The 14,853-nt window shown below is 45.4% G+C and overlaps 3 protein-coding genes across 6 annotated transcripts; 2 read left to right on the top strand and 1 right to left on the bottom strand.

Moving 5' to 3' along the window:
• The first annotated feature begins 1,389 nt into the window (after window positions 1–1,389).
• On the top strand, window positions 1,390–2,686 carry LOC123141884 (ethylene-responsive transcription factor ERF014). 2 transcript variants are annotated; one of them, XM_044560955.1, is made up of 2 exons: window positions 1,390–1,576; window positions 1,649–2,686. In XM_044560955.1, the coding sequence occupies exons 1-2, from the start codon at window positions 1,547–1,549 to the stop codon at window positions 2,258–2,260; spliced, it is 642 nt and encodes a 213-aa protein (XP_044416890.1). In that variant the 5' UTR covers window positions 1,390–1,546; the 3' UTR covers window positions 2,261–2,686. The 2 variants fall into 2 exon arrangements, with proteins under 2 accessions (XP_044416890.1, XP_044416888.1); XM_044560953.1 differs by having other exon boundaries at window positions 1,390–2,686.
• Window positions 2,687–7,122: 4,436 nt separating this feature from the next.
• On the top strand, window positions 7,123–11,935 carry LOC123145686 (prolyl-tRNA synthetase associated domain-containing protein 1). Of its 2 annotated transcripts, none has more exons than XM_044565156.1 (12): window positions 7,123–7,333; window positions 7,742–7,801; window positions 7,894–7,947; window positions 8,036–8,096; window positions 8,181–8,257; window positions 8,710–8,759; window positions 9,132–9,214; window positions 9,473–9,543; window positions 9,614–9,764; window positions 10,671–10,807; window positions 10,886–10,984; window positions 11,702–11,935. In XM_044565156.1, the coding sequence occupies exons 1-12, from the start codon at window positions 7,295–7,297 to the stop codon at window positions 11,795–11,797; spliced, it is 978 nt and encodes a 325-aa protein (XP_044421091.1). In that variant the 5' UTR covers window positions 7,123–7,294; the 3' UTR covers window positions 11,798–11,935. The 2 variants fall into 2 exon arrangements, with proteins under 2 accessions (XP_044421091.1, XP_044421092.1); XM_044565157.1 differs by having other exon boundaries at window positions 7,149–7,333; window positions 10,674–10,807.
• Window positions 11,936–12,048: 113 nt separating this feature from the next.
• On the bottom strand, window positions 12,049–13,845 carry LOC123145685 (E3 ubiquitin-protein ligase RZF1). Of its 2 annotated transcripts, XR_006472369.1 has the most exons (3): window positions 12,615–13,843; window positions 12,290–12,385; window positions 12,049–12,189 (listed from the first exon to the last, which is right to left on the bottom strand). XR_006472369.1 is itself a non-coding variant. In XM_044565155.1 (2 exons), the coding sequence occupies exons 1-2, from the start codon at window positions 13,567–13,569 to the stop codon at window positions 12,348–12,350; spliced, it is 993 nt and encodes a 330-aa protein (XP_044421090.1). In that variant the 5' UTR covers window positions 13,570–13,845; the 3' UTR covers window positions 12,249–12,347. The 2 variants fall into 2 exon arrangements, 1 of the variants encoding a protein (XP_044421090.1); XM_044565155.1 differs by lacking the exon at window positions 12,049–12,189 and having other exon boundaries at window positions 12,249–12,385; window positions 12,615–13,845.
• Window positions 13,846–14,853: the final 1,008 nt, after the last annotated feature.

Genomic DNA, 14,853 nt, shown 5'->3' on the forward strand with positions numbered 1-14,853 from the left:
GGTGTTTCTAAAGCCCTGTTTGGTTCATAAGTCCTAGGACTTTTTTTAGTCCCAACTTATAAGTCTCAAGTCCCTAAAAAGTCCCTACCTGTTTGGTTCCTGGGACTTAACATGGACTAAAAGACCATATTACAACTATAAGTTCCTATAAGTCCCTCCTTGAGAGTCTTATTTCATAAGTCTCAAATGCCTACTGTAAGTCCTTATAAGTCACTCCTGTTTGGTTTAGATGGGACTTAAAGGAACTTTTTTAAGTCCCTACATCAATAAGTCCCTGTAACCAAACACCCTCTAAATTGCTCGCTCGTATAGCTGTACATCTCGAAAAAATGATTTATGCCCAGCGATCACCGAACAAGATAAGCCACGGCATGCACGCCAGCACTTAGACCAATCATAATGAGCGAGCATGCATGCATATGCTGCATGCGGCTAACTCATCCTTGCTTAGTTTTGAGTAAACTTTAAGCATAAAACGTGTTGCTGCCGAGGTGCTGACATGCTGCGTACGCATATACTCCCTCCGTTTCTAAATATAAGTCTTTAAAGAGATTCTACTATGAACCACATACGAATGTATGTGATGCGTTTTAGAGTGCGGATTCACTCATTTTGCTCCGTATATGGTCCATAGCGAAATCTCTATAAAGACTTATATTTAGGAACGGAGGGAGTAGGATCTAATTTGCAGGATCTTTCCATTATTTTCAGTTAAGCATGTTCCTTAGTGTTTCCTCTGCGTTATTGCAGATGCAGTAGTACTGTCCTGGGGTGTACAAAAGAAAAGAAAAGAGAAGTACACCCTATGTTCCTAAATACGTATAAAATGTTTGTCTTATACTCTCTCCGTTCCTAAATATTTGTCTTTCTAAAGATTTCAACAATTGTTTACATACGGAGCAAAATGAGTGAATCTACACTCTAAAATATGTCTATATACATCCGTATATGATAGTCCATTTGAAATCTCTAAAAAGACAAATATTTAGGAACGAAGGGAGTATTTAGAAACAATGGTACTTTGTAAATATAAGATGTTTCTAAATACTTCATCTGTTTTAAAATGTAAGACATTTTTAGACACTATGACTGTGTCAAAAAATAGTGCCAAAAACCATCTTGCATTTTAAGACAGAGGGAGTATTTACATAGTGTCAAAAGACGTCTTGCATTTTGAGACAGGGAGATTATTTAGAAACAGAGGTATAGTACTAATAGGCTTGTATCAGCGTGATGTGGGCGAAATGATATACAAATACAGACTAGAGAGACACACAACCAATTTCAGGTGAGACAAAGGAAAGCAGAAATGGCCGAGTTTATAAAAATGCACACTTCGATGCTCCTGGTTCCTATAAATAAGCCATCGGGCGCACCACTCTGCCTGCACCAGCCACACACCCAACCAACCACCCCTAGCTACCACTTCAACCTGCACTGGTCTTCCCACACTCTCATCGGAGTCCAGCGACGCTTCACATCAATCAAAAGAATCAAATTCGTACCGCAGCGAGTAGCGTCGTCAGTGAGCGTGATCGGCCGGGAAATGGTGAAGAGCGCGCAGCAGCAGCAGCAGGTGGCGCTCGGCGGCCACGTCGGCAATGCGGTGGCGGCGAGGCAGGGCGGCGGCGGCGGCGGGGGCAGGCAGCAGCAGCAGCAGTACAAGGGCGTGCGGATGCGGAGCTGGGGGTCGTGGGTGTCGGAGATCCGGGCGCCCAACCAGAAGACGCGCATATGGCTCGGCTCCTACTCCACCGCCGAGGCCGCCGCGCGCGCCTACGACGCCGCGCTGCTCTGCCTCCGGGGCTCCGCCGCCGACCTCAACTTCCCCGTCCACCTCCCCTTCCACGTCCCCGCCGCCGCCATGTCGCCCAAGTCCATCCAGCGCGTCGCCGCCGCCGCGGCCGCCACCGCCGGCAGCCCCCTGCAGCCTCCCCACACCATGGCCTCCTCTGCCTCCTGGCCCGGCGCCGCCCCGCCGTGCGGCTACGGCGACAACGCGTCGTCGTTCGGCTACCCGGAGGACCAGTCCGCCCGCCACAGCAACGCCGACGACGACGAGACCATGGCGCACGGCGACGACGGCGTGGACTACGACGCGCTGGCGGACATCGACGCCTTCTTCCAGTCGCCCAAGTGCATGGACTACGCCACGATGATGGACCCGTGCAGCACCTTCTTCGCTCCGGCGCCCATGGCGCCCGTCGAGTGGGAGGAGGAAGGCGAGATCAGCCTCTGGAGCTTCTCCTCCTACAACTGATCGAGCTCGAATGCCAGCTCCGGCCACGAGAGCTTCGAGCTTCGAGCTTCGACCGGTCAAATCACCACTAAGCAATTCCATCAACACTGACAGATTAATTACCAACTACCACTACGAGTGACCAAGAATTGGTCACGGTAAAAATAATCGCAGGCCATGATCAATTCTTACTTCATGGCCTCGCGAAGAATGATGATTAATTATTATTTCATTCATATTCCGTAGCTAAATATAATATACTAGTACCACTGGCGTACTAGTAGTACGTATCCGTACTGGGCCAATTATGCATTTGTGGGGGAGCTCTGATGGAGCTACATGTTTTAAGGCAGCTTCCATGGAGCCAACTCCCATCAATTAGTTACATGTGTACTATGTGTAAAAGCTGTTTGTGCAAGTGTGCAAGCAATGTGTTATGGTGATGAATTACCGCTTTAATTTTGCTTCGTTTTAGGTGAGTATTCTACATGTTCTAAAGGCAACTTTTTGGTTAGGAGACATGGTAAAAGAGTCGGATTTCCTATTAGAAGAGGGTGAAATAGCTATTCCAAAGTAGAGTTATTTTCAAGAGGAATAACATCATAAGAAACCCCAGTAACTGAGTGTGGATTACTCTCAAAACACCCTAGCAATTGATGGCGGTTGGCTAATGTCACCTATCACTTGTTGTGCCACTTACTAGTGAGTGTCTTGATAAGTTAAATTTCAGAAACAAAACAATTCCAAACGTCACTGGAATATGCGAAATTTCAGAAATTTCACATTTTTTTGGGAATTCTTTTGAATTTTGGGTTTTCAAAATCCATTAAATTTTAGCCTTTTTTTGGTAGTCTGAATCTGACTCAAAACTTCAGCGTTACAAGTACATTGGACCTCACTAAAATATGCAAAATTTAGGAAATTACATTGAAACTTTGTTGAATTTTTTAACCGTGCTTTTCCCTGCGTATATAGGATGCACCCACTTCTTGGCTGCTTGTGGCAGCTACAAGGTTCATCTCCCACCAATTCTCAACAAAATCAAATAACTACACCTTTTTATGGACCTGGTTTTCCGCCAAACTACTGAAAAGGGGCAATTGGTGCATAAGTGTATGCCATTCTAGAGCTCTTAGGCACATAGGACACACAGAGTTGTGAGCTCCCTTTGACCGCTAAGACGCGAGGATCCGCTCGTGAATCACCAACCTAGGCAAAGAGCTTGCATTTTGGCTTTATGCGAGCTTTCCAGATCTTTGCCCCCATTTTATTATAAACGAGGCAAATCATAGCAACATAAACTGTTCCCAGCTCTCGAGCCTGACTACAGTAGCAGGGCCATAGTAAGTACCAAGTTGATTTGAAACATAAAGCCTGCAAGTGCAACATCAGCGGGCAAACATCAACATTACACATCTAACTAGAATGACATCTCACAGCTCTAGTGAAAGGTTGATATAGGCCACCATATCCACTTGTAGGCGGAGTCATCTCCATGCTATCCTCAAGAGGTCTCCTCTTCGCTGATCTAGGAGCAACAAGCATCTTCGCATTAGCACATAATAAGAGCCGCCGCACAGGATCTTCCATTGATGCAACAAAGCGCTTACCCTTCTCAACATAACCCTTACATCTTTCCACACTAAGCCTTGAAAAAGCATCTCGTTACGAACAGTCCATAGGCTCCATAAGGTAGTAACACATGACATGTTAGGAACATCCATCTTCTTAAAATTAAAGCACATGACACAAATATCATGAATTGATTTGGGAAGGGGAAACTGAAAGATGTGAGCTACCACCTCCCAAACAGTATGTGCAGAAGTGGAACCAAACAAAAGGTGAGGAACAGATTCAGGTTCATTACAAAACAAGCATGACAAATCTTCTACATGTTGTCTCTTACTCAAATTATCTCTAGTAAGTATGCGGTTGTTAGCTACCAGCCATAAGAACACATGAAAATATGGTGGTACGGGGATTTTCCATAGCCATTTCAGAATGGAGCAGAAACCCCACTAAAGTTAATCATCTTATAGCAAGACTTAGTGGAATAAATACCCAAGGCTTCAAATAACCAAACAGACCGGTCATGATCAAGATTGGGAACAAGAGGTTGCAATAAGGTTAGGAGTTCCAAACATTTACCCAAAAAACTAGCATCAACACATCTCATTAAAGAAATTTTAAGGGTGGAACCATCCCAGAATTGAGCTATAGAGCAATCCTACTGTTGACGTATGTAAAAAACATCCCAAAATTGAGTTTTGAGAGTGCTATTTCCCATGCAAATATCATGGAAAAAACTAATATTTGTTCCATTGCCAGGAATCCTTTATAAAAGGCCTAACAAGTAACAACAACAAAAGCCCAAGTAATTCCTTTCCAAAAAGGGGAGCCCAGGTTCTGCTTAGACAACACACTGGGTTTAGCAGTGGTATACTCATAGTCAAGGAAATATACCCCAACTCTTGTTAGCACCATGAAAATACCTCTTGGCCCAAGAAGCAAGTAGGGCAAGATTGAAATCTCTAAAATTAGGTATACCCACCTTACCAAATTCTTATTTTTTGGGGGACACAAGCCCTCAATTTGCTAAATGATATTTGTGAAAATCTCCATGGTTACCCCACAAAAAGTGAGCCATTTGAGCGGAAATAACTTTGATATCCCATTTAGGAAATTTAATTATAGACATTAGGTACATAGGTACTCCCTCCGTCCTTGAAAGAGTGTACTTTCAACTTTGTTGGACGGTCAAACTATCTCAAAGTTTGACCAAGTTTGTGCAAAAATATATCAATGCTTGTGAAACCAAATAGGTATATGACAAAAATATATTTTATCATGAATCTAATGCTACCAATTTGATGGCATAAATGTTGGTCTATTATTGTAGAAATACGGTCAAACATAAAAAGTTTGACTTTCCAACAAAGTTGGAACTTGGAAGTACACTCTTTCAAGGACGGAGGGAGTATACTAGCAATGCAAGTCCTAAGCAAGACAAGCTTCACCTCATAACTGAGTAATCTGCCTCTCCAGCCACAAATTCTCTTGATAATCTTGTCAATAATGGGTTGAATACTTTCTCTACGTAATCTAAGATAGTGCAAAGGCACCCCAAGGAATTTCAAAGGGGAATCACTGTTTTGCAACAAAAGAGTATATAGAAATAGAACCTTGACAACTTCCTCCTCCACATGAATTGTAAGCAAATCACATTTGTTAAAATTAATTTTCATCCCGAAAAGGTTATCAAAACAGGAAAGCAACCATTTAACATTCCTGGCATTTTCTAGAGTAGGTTTAAGAAAGAGAAGAGTGCCATCAGTATACTGCAAGCTAGTGACACCACTAGGAACAACATTGGGTAGAACACCAGAAATAATACCAACATTGGCAACTTTGGCTAGCATCCTCGAATCAACTTTTTTCTTTTCGGTCTTTCAATTTGAAACGCATGCCATGCATCTCTTTGTAAAATTAAGCATTTGCATGTGAGTGCAAGTGATGGATCATGATGTATACTTTCATGTACTCGTGTCCACCACATTGCCATTATATTTATATCAACGAGCATTGCCATTTTACCAGTGCATTTGTGTTAGCATGATGTGATTACATAGTCCATGCACAGTTACGGGATGTCTGCATGTGGCGAGCTAGGGAGTGACTTCTGACGATTATGGTTGGCGCGATGGACGACGGAGGTCAGCTTTTGCTCGGCGATTGTCTTGGCTTGGGTGCGGGGTTTGGTCGATTGCAGCCGGCTTGTTTGGATGCGGGTGCGTCTGGTGTTCGTTGGCTCATTCCGGGTGGAAACCTAGTGTTGACCTCGGTCAGTACCGGTGTCAGTTCCGGCGGTGTCCTCTGACGTCCTCCTCCTCCTTAGAGGCGTCACCGTGGAACTCCACCTCTTTGTCGACCCAAATCCTTGGGCTCTTCGGGTGGAAATCTAGCTCCGACTTTGGCCCAAGTGAGCGGCGATGGTGCCGTCATTGTTTCCCCTCTTGGGGACGTTACCTTTGGAGGCCTAGCCCGTGTCTGATGGTCATACTATTGTCTTGCTATTTTGGTCTTGTCGGCAGGGTGGAGGAAGTCGAGACGACGATCTCGAGTTTGTTGGTTGGATGCGGGGGTAGCGGCCCCGGGCTACGGTGCGACAGTGGCCCTATGAGGTGGAGCCGTGGCTTTGCTCCGTGTTGGTGCCATTCCGGCGCTTTGTGGGTGACCTGGTTGGTCATACTTGTGTTTTTTTGCATGATTGTCCCTTTATCAATTATATGGTCGGGGTTATCGCCCGGTCGTCCCTTAATCAACCATGTGGTCGGGGTTATCGCCTGGTTGTCCCTTAATCAACCATGTGGTCGGGGTTATCGCACGATTGTCCCTTAATCAACCATGTAGTAGGGGGTTTGTGTGGTAACATATGTGTGGTAACATGCATCACTTCATTTATTAAGCTATAGACACATCTTGCCTTGATATATGTGATGTTACTCATACTAGTAGTAACTAGCTATGTTACCACTTTTATCTCTTTCTTCATTTATTGCATGCCACATCATCTATTTAACCTAGATATGTGTGATGTTACTATCTATGTTACTCCTATTGTGGGTAGTCTAACTGAATCCATGTGAGCTGAGATCGATGCTGCGGTCACTATCGAGTAGGTTCCCGGTCAAAAGCAACAGAACGGAGCTCCCTCTCGCTGTCATGTAAAACAGCTGGTTATCACACGAGATTATACGTAATTATTAATCGGAACATCCATCGGACATTGATGAGGAAAGCAAGGTAAAAAAAAAGACAATATTTTCCAAAGTGTATGTACTGCGGTTCGGGTCCCGGCCGTATATGCGCTGCCTGCACCCGACCCGCCTTAGCATCCGCGCATCCGCACCCGACCCGCCTCGCCCATAGCATCCGCGCATCCGCACCCGACCCGTGTCGCCCATAGCAGCCGAGCACCCGCATCCGACACGTTCCCAGCTCTAGCAGTTCAAGCTTTCCCTGCTCGCCTCGCCGCCGCCGCCGCCGCCGCCAGCCATGGGTCGCACCAAGGAGGAGCTCCTCGCGCGCCTCGAGGTCCGTGCTCTCTCGCTCCCTTCCTTCCCCGGCTGCCTCTCCCTCGCGTCGCTGCCTCTCGGTCGCGGAGATCGGCTGGATTGGGCCTCGTTCCCACGCCTGCCGCCCCTGGCTGTAGCGCCGACGAGGTGCCGCCGTCGATATTGATTTAGCGCGGAAGCTAGCTGGGTCACAAATCGTGGCGCGAGAAGGTGTTGTTGATTGCTGAATTTTAGTTTTGCGGTGTCAGTGAAGGGGTTAGGGTTTTATAAATCCAAGCGCAGAATCGACTAGCTATACCGCATGGCCACGACGACATGCTGCATCCCCCGGTGTCTGCAAACATAGAATGCTTGGCTTCTAGCCGTGCACAAAAATTACAACGAACCTAGGGCCTGGGGCTAAGCTTGGTGTCTTGTTTTTCTGCAGGAGCTTAAGATCGATTTCAAGCGCCACGACCACCCGGTTGTGCTGACGGTCGAGGAGCAGGTTTGTGAACCACTGAGTCCGTATTTGGTTCTGCGATGGCTTCCGTTCGATATCATGTAATGTGATTGCTAACTGAACTTCTGTTATGACAGGCCAAACATGTGGGAAATTTCGGAGGCGCTTTGACCAAGAATCTACTTCTGAAGGTATGCTTGTTGGCAACTAATGAACGGTTAATTCTAGGAAGCCTGATAGACTGAGCATTTATGTATTGATATGAGTTGTGGGTTTCAGGACAAGAAACATCGGTTGTACATTGTTTCTGCACTTGCTGACACCAAAGTTGACATGAAAAGTAGGTGAATCTACTGATGATTGCAGTTTTTTCTAGCTTATTTGGGCATCAGGACAATTAATCTGTTTTCTCTAAAATGACCAGTTCTGTCCCAGCGTCTTGGTTTGGGAAAAGGTGGTGTGCGGATGGCTCCTGAGGAGAATTTGCGTCAAGTGCTTCAGGTCTGCCTGCTTATGATGCTGTTTTAGGCACCACTGTTCTTCTTGGTTCCATAATTTTGGATCTTAGGTGGCATAAGTACTTCCCTGGTAGTTTGTGAGGTTCACTGAAAAACCTGTCAAGAAGGGATGGTACAATATTTTACTTAGTATAGAAGATCTTTTCATTGTTTAAATTGCCATTGTTACAACATGTGTGTGCCGTAATGTTGTTTACCATTGGAGGTTTACTTTCTTCAAGTATGAGAATTTGAAAAAAAAACTTTACTTCTACAGTTAATAGCGTTGAGCTCAGAAAGCAAGATGTCTCGAAATCACATCATTTCTTAGTCAGTACTAAATTGACTTAATGCATAATTGCACCCTACTTGTTGGTTAGCTCACTTGTTCTACTTTAAAAATCTATGTTTTTTTTTTGCATGTTAATGTGGTCTTTGCTCCTTGATTATGCCCAGGTACCGTTAGGATGTGTTACTCCGTTTGCGCTATTCAATGAGTCCGCGAGGTATGGTAGCTTGCTTTGACTGTACCATCCTCTCCCTCTGCTAGCCATAATCTTGTTTCTACTTTCAAGCCATAATTTTGACAGATTGATGGGGATAGTGAGAGCTGTCCAATTCCCGCTTCCCTAAACAGTAAATGGTTCATCGCTATGATGGTCCGCGCCATTATGTCATCATGAGCATGGCAGACCTTTCTACTCCATTCCCATGGTTAAGTTTGAATATTAGAAACCTGCTGAAATATTTAAAGCCATATGCAAGCTTATTTCAATGTGCTTTGATTTTTGTGTGTTCAGTTACTGTTTGATAGGTATCTTTATTTTTATTGCGTTCCCAAGTAATATGTTGTTACTGATTCATGCAATTTATGGCAGTGCCGTCTCATTATTACTGGACCAAGGGTTCAAGTCTAAACAGAGCTGCTACTTCCATCCACTGACAAATGATGTGACTATTGGTATGACAGATACTACCATCACTTCCTTCACTTAAAATGTTTCATCGCTTTCATGTATTATTGTTAATAAATACATACTATAGTTACTGAATCACACACTGTTGTGTTGCCTTCCCATGATGCCACACTTGTGCGAAGGTTGCACAGATGATGTTTCTTTACCTGGCTAATATTATGCGCTCTGCAAACAATTTAGAGACACTTGACACCAAAATCTTTTATTTATGCACTTGCTAATTTCTGATTACTTCATCTCAGCCCTCAGTTCAAGCAACCTGGACAAGTTTCTCCTCTCCATTGGGAAGCAACCGGCTTATGTAGACTTGGAGGTAATCTTTGGATCATCAGTCTATGATTTCTTAGAAATAGTTGAGAGCGACTGACATTGTTTTGGTTCAGGCCTCACCAGTGGTAGGTAAAGATAATCCCCCTGACCTAGCAGATCTTGTGCCTTCTGGTGCATTCTGTTCCTCAGAAGAATCAGTTGAGAATCCAACTCCTAAAGATGCTCCTCAAGTCAACGTACCCAAAGAGAAAACATGTCTACCAGGTGAGTATTGACATGTAACATCTTCGTCATTGTACTCACTCATTTTTGCAGTTTCAGTTTTATGGTGTTCTATTGAATCAACCAAATTTATTTGACCTGGCCTGTTGGTCATCTTGCTATGCCTGCCGTTGATTGGTGTGGTTGTTAATGAGTGCGAGCAAAGCATTTCTGTAGCATGTACTAAAAATTAACATGGAGAAACGTAATGGTGCTGTGTAGTATTGTCATGTAACATCTTCGTCATTGTACTCACTCATTTTTGCAGTTTCAGTTTTATGGTGTTCTATTGAATCAACCAAATTTATTTGACCTGGCCTGTTGGTCATCTTGCTATGCCTGCTGTTGATTGGTGTGGTTGTTAATGAGTGCGAGCAAAGCATTGCTGTAGCATGTACTAAAAAATAACATGGAGATACGTGATGGTACTGTGTAGCACAAGTATCATAGTTAGTCATGCTGGGAAATCTGAAGTTCTGAACTATGCCCAAGTCATGTTGGGAAATCTGAAGTTCTGAACTATGCCCAAGAGCATGACATAAAAAAAAAGAATGAACAAACACTTGATATGGCTGTAGAACTAGGGTTGAGAGCTGCCAAGACAATGTTTGTTGCTGCCATCAGAGCAAACAAGCACCCTGTTTGTCATAGACCATTGTCTCGCTACCAGCAAGAGAATACACCACCTGTTACACATTTTTTATCAGGATAGAGACAAACCAACAGTAGCACGTCAATTATAATTTTCTTGGATGGGAATATTGAATACTGTACAGGGAGTAAACATCATTTTTCATTCCTTATTGTTTATCCAAGCTTTTAGACATCCATTATGTATTTATAAGCTTTATGGAGCTTTTCAAGTTTCAACTTTCAACAGTAAATATGACATGGCATGTTCTTCATCAGAAGTGAAGGCTAAGCCCAAAGTTCAGAACAAGGGGGCAGAAAGTTCAGAGAGTAAAGTTCTTACTAATAATGGCCCAAATGTTGAGATATTTGCAAGTGATGTGCTTGAGGTCATCTTCCCATTGTTCCTGTCTGAGGTAATCCAGTGACCTTACCATGTTAGCTTTCGTATATGATGCCTGCCCCTTGTGTTGATAAGTAGTATTCTCTTGCAGGCATCAAAGAAATTGAATATTAAACAGGAAGAGCTTACTCAAATTTTAAAATTAGATGACTTTAAACGACGAGCTGCTCCAGATCTGGAGAGTGTAACGGTTAGTTTCTCTTGTGATATTGGTTACTAGTAGTTAGCAATTCTTAGTAATATCTTGAAGCGAGCAGAGTAGAGAGAATTGAATCTCCTGGTAGAAATACATCTCATTATGCTTCTTCCATGGAAAAATCCCAATGTTAGCTTGAAAGCCTCACTCATGCTCAAGTTACCTCCGTCCTTGTGCAGTTGTGCTAAAAGGCTATATGATGAATTAACCTGGAATCTCCTCGAGACCTGTGAACATTTGCAGTGATCTGCTGATCTAAGATTAACCTCCTGGTGTCTGAATTATATTTGTGAAAAATCATTTGGTGTCGCAAGATAAAATTAGCTCCCCTTGCTTGTATGATTTTGTGGTAGTATTATTGCAGTTTAGATTTCGATTAACCTGATCCAGAATGCTAATTTGCCCCTATATAATACTTCCTCCGTCCGGAATTGCTTGGCGCTCAACTGGATGTGTCTAGACGTATTTTAGTGCTAGATACATCTGCTTGAGCGTCAAGTAATTCGGGACGGAGGGAGTATATAACAAATAAACATGGGGAGGTCGTTTTGATGATACTCCCTCCGCCCCAAAATAAGTGACTCAACTTTGTACAACTTTGTACTAAACTTAGTACAAAGTTGAGTCACTTATTTTGGAACGGAGGGAGTATTTGGTGCATAATGTATATGTTGCGACGGCAGATGTCTAATGCAAATGTTTTTAATGCAGAACATGTTCAAAAACATGGCATACACTGCAGGATTTCACGCTGGCTTTGATACCATGCTCAAGTCGGGTTTAGGTGGGATGCCCTCCCGGAAATAGTCGGTTACATTGATATAGGAGACAGTGAGCTGATTCAGTCAATTTTTGTATGCCCCTCGGTGTAAAATCAAACCATACCATATATACTTATTATGTTGAATGATTCGATCGAATGTATCACCTTAAGCCTTTGTGATAGTTCTTTTCTTTTGGATTTGCTCAATTGCTTTCACGTTTTGCTTTGAGATTGCTTCAGCCGCTAGATAAATCCGCTCAACTGAGCTAAAAATGAAAATCACAACTCTTTGTATCGTTTACATTGTGAGTGGCGCAATTACATTTTGGCCGTTTTTTGCACTATTACATTCTCCTATTTTATTTCCAGTGTGCTCTGCTTCTCCAGTACATCCACCATTGCCGTTGAAATATTTACAGCGGTTGTCATGCTTTACCTGCCATTAACAGCCAACAAAATGTCAAGTCAGTAAGCGTGTATTTGCAGGGGCAGTGTTCTGATGATTTGCAAGCACGGCATCGATCAGATGACTTAACTGAGCAAACAGGTTCAGGTTGTCTTTGGCGTAGTGACTGGCATCCCGGCTGGAAACGGCTAGAGGAGAAACAGAGAGCGCCACCACGCGTAGAAAGCTGAAAGCAAATTTCAGAAGAAAACAACTTAAAACAAACATGCTGTTATATAGTCCAAAAAAATTAATCACGAATGCAAATAAACTCTTTATCTGTTGTTCCATTGAGGATTGTTAGGAGTACATTAGAGTTGTCAGTTATCACAGCAGGTCTTGTTAGGCGAAGAAGGAGAAGAAGAAAACGCAAGTGGCGACGAGAACGAAAGACTGGAGGGCCGACAGGTCATTACCGCCGGCGTCGCCATCCTCGGGCCTGCCGTGCCCGCGCCCGTGCGCGCGCCGGCCGTACTCCCACCCGTCGTCCGGCTCCTCCGTCCCGCGCGCCGGCACCATCCACGACAGGGGCCCCCACCTCACCGTCGTCGCCGGCTCCCTCTCCCTCTCCCTGTCTCTGTTCCTTGCACCGTTGCTGCCGCTGGCGCGGCGTGTGCTGGAGGCGGCGCCGGTGCCGGGCAGCTTGAAGCGGCAGACGGGGCAGGAGTTGTGGAGGCGGAGCCAGGGCACGATGCAGTCGGAGTGGTACACGTGCTTGCACGGCAGCTGCCGCGCGGCCTCCCCGAGCTCGAACTCCTCCTTGCACACGGGGCACTGCGACCCGCCGTCGTCCGACAGGTGCTGCGCGGCGATCCGCACCGTCGGGAGCGAGTCGATGGCCGACGAGGGCGCCGGCGCGGGGCCGGGGCGGTCGTTCTGGGTCAGCTCCTCCACGAGGCGGTTGAGGTCGCCCCCCGTGAAGTAGTCCCCCGGGTCGATGGCCGGGGGCGTGGACGGCCGCCGCGCCACCGGCGCCGGCGGCGGGGAGGGCATGCGCCGGCGAGGCGGGGGCGTCGGGGCCGGCGCATGGACCCGCGTCGGCCCCGGCGCCGGCTCCCGCACCGGCGGGGGCAGCTGGCGGAACGGGCGTCCGGGCACCGTGGGCGCGGCGCCGTACACGACCCACCGGCGCGGGTTCCCGTCGTGGTAGTACGCGTGCGGGTGCGGCGCGAAGTGGTGCGGGAAGTAGCCCGGCGGGGGGAGGGCCGGGCGCGGCGGCGGGTCGATCTCGTGGAGGAAGCGGCCGTAGCAGCGCGGGCAGAAGACGTCGGTGGCCGGGTAGGAGATGATGCGGAGCGCCCGCGCGCACTGGTAGCACCAGTACATGCGGCACGTCCGCTGCCGCACCTCGCCGCCGTACACGGGCATCATCGTCGCGTACACGGCCGGTGGTTTGATCGTCCCGCTAGGTGGAGTGCTGGCGGGTTCTTGGGAAGTCGTCGGAGTGCATGGAGCGGCTGGGAGGATTGCATGGTTTTAAAGGAAGGTAATGCGAGAGGTCGTGGCACGGGCGGGAGTTAAAGGATGGCTTTGCGGGGAGATGAAAGCGATTCTGCGGCGATCGATCGCCAGTTTGGTTTGGTTTGGTTGGTGGTGTGCAAGCGAGGCTGCGCTGTGGCTTGTGCGTGGTGCAAACCTCGGGGAGGGGGGGAGGAGGTGGCGGTGGCGGTGGCGGGAAGTAACTGTGGACGGTTTGGTTTGGGGCGTGGAGGAGGGGAAGGAAGGGAGGCGCCACTGTTTTTTTTTTCTTCGGTTTTTTCTTTTGCCTTTACTTTTCTGTTTCTTTTGCTCCTTTGAAAATGGTTGGGGATTAAAAAAAGTTTCGAATTTCAAAATTTGCGAAAATCTTAAATATTCTTGATCTTGAAAATATTCCTGAATTTCAAATATTCTTCACGAATTTTCAAAATGTTCCCAGATTTCAAAAATTGTTCACGAATTTTAAAAATGCTCTCAGATTTCAAAATTTGTTCACGAATTTGGGAAAATGTTCCTTAATTTTTTAAGTGTTCTAGATTTCAAAAAATATTGATGATTTGAAAAAACGAGATTTAAAAAAATGATCGTGAATACAAAAAATGTTCATGATTTCAAAATTGATCGTGAATTTGGAAAATGTTTGCAAATTCCATAAATGTTCGCGAATCTAAAAAACAAATTCAAAATATGTTTGCTATTTCAGAAAATGTTTGTGATTTTGAAAAATGTTCACGAATTTGATTTTTTTAATGTTCATGAATGCAAAAAAGTTCACAATTAAAAAAATTCTCCCGGCATTTAAAAATATATTCACAATTTCAAAAAACATGTATGAATTTTAAAAATATTCATGCATTCGGCGAATATCTGTGAATTTGAACAATATGAGGCACATTGAAAAAAAGAAACAGAAAAAATCAGTAAAAGAATATAGAATATCGGTACGGACAGTCTAGAACCTTCCCAAACCGGCGGGGAAGGTACAGTGCGAGTGGTCGGCCCGTTACTACGACAACACAGGGTTGTGGGTATGTGTTTGGCTGATATTTCCCTACCTACACGGGAATCAGGAACCTCGGCTCAAAACACAAAAAACCGGATCGACATTTCTCTTCAGCATGGGTAGTTCTCCACTAGGCCACTTGTAATAGTTGTACGAGCCGACGAAGTGATTAT

This window comes from Triticum aestivum, chromosome 6D (assembly GCF_018294505.1).
Source record: "Triticum aestivum cultivar Chinese Spring chromosome 6D, IWGSC CS RefSeq v2.1, whole genome shotgun sequence".
Lineage (NCBI taxonomy): Eukaryota > Viridiplantae > Streptophyta > Magnoliopsida > Poales > Poaceae > Triticum > Triticum aestivum.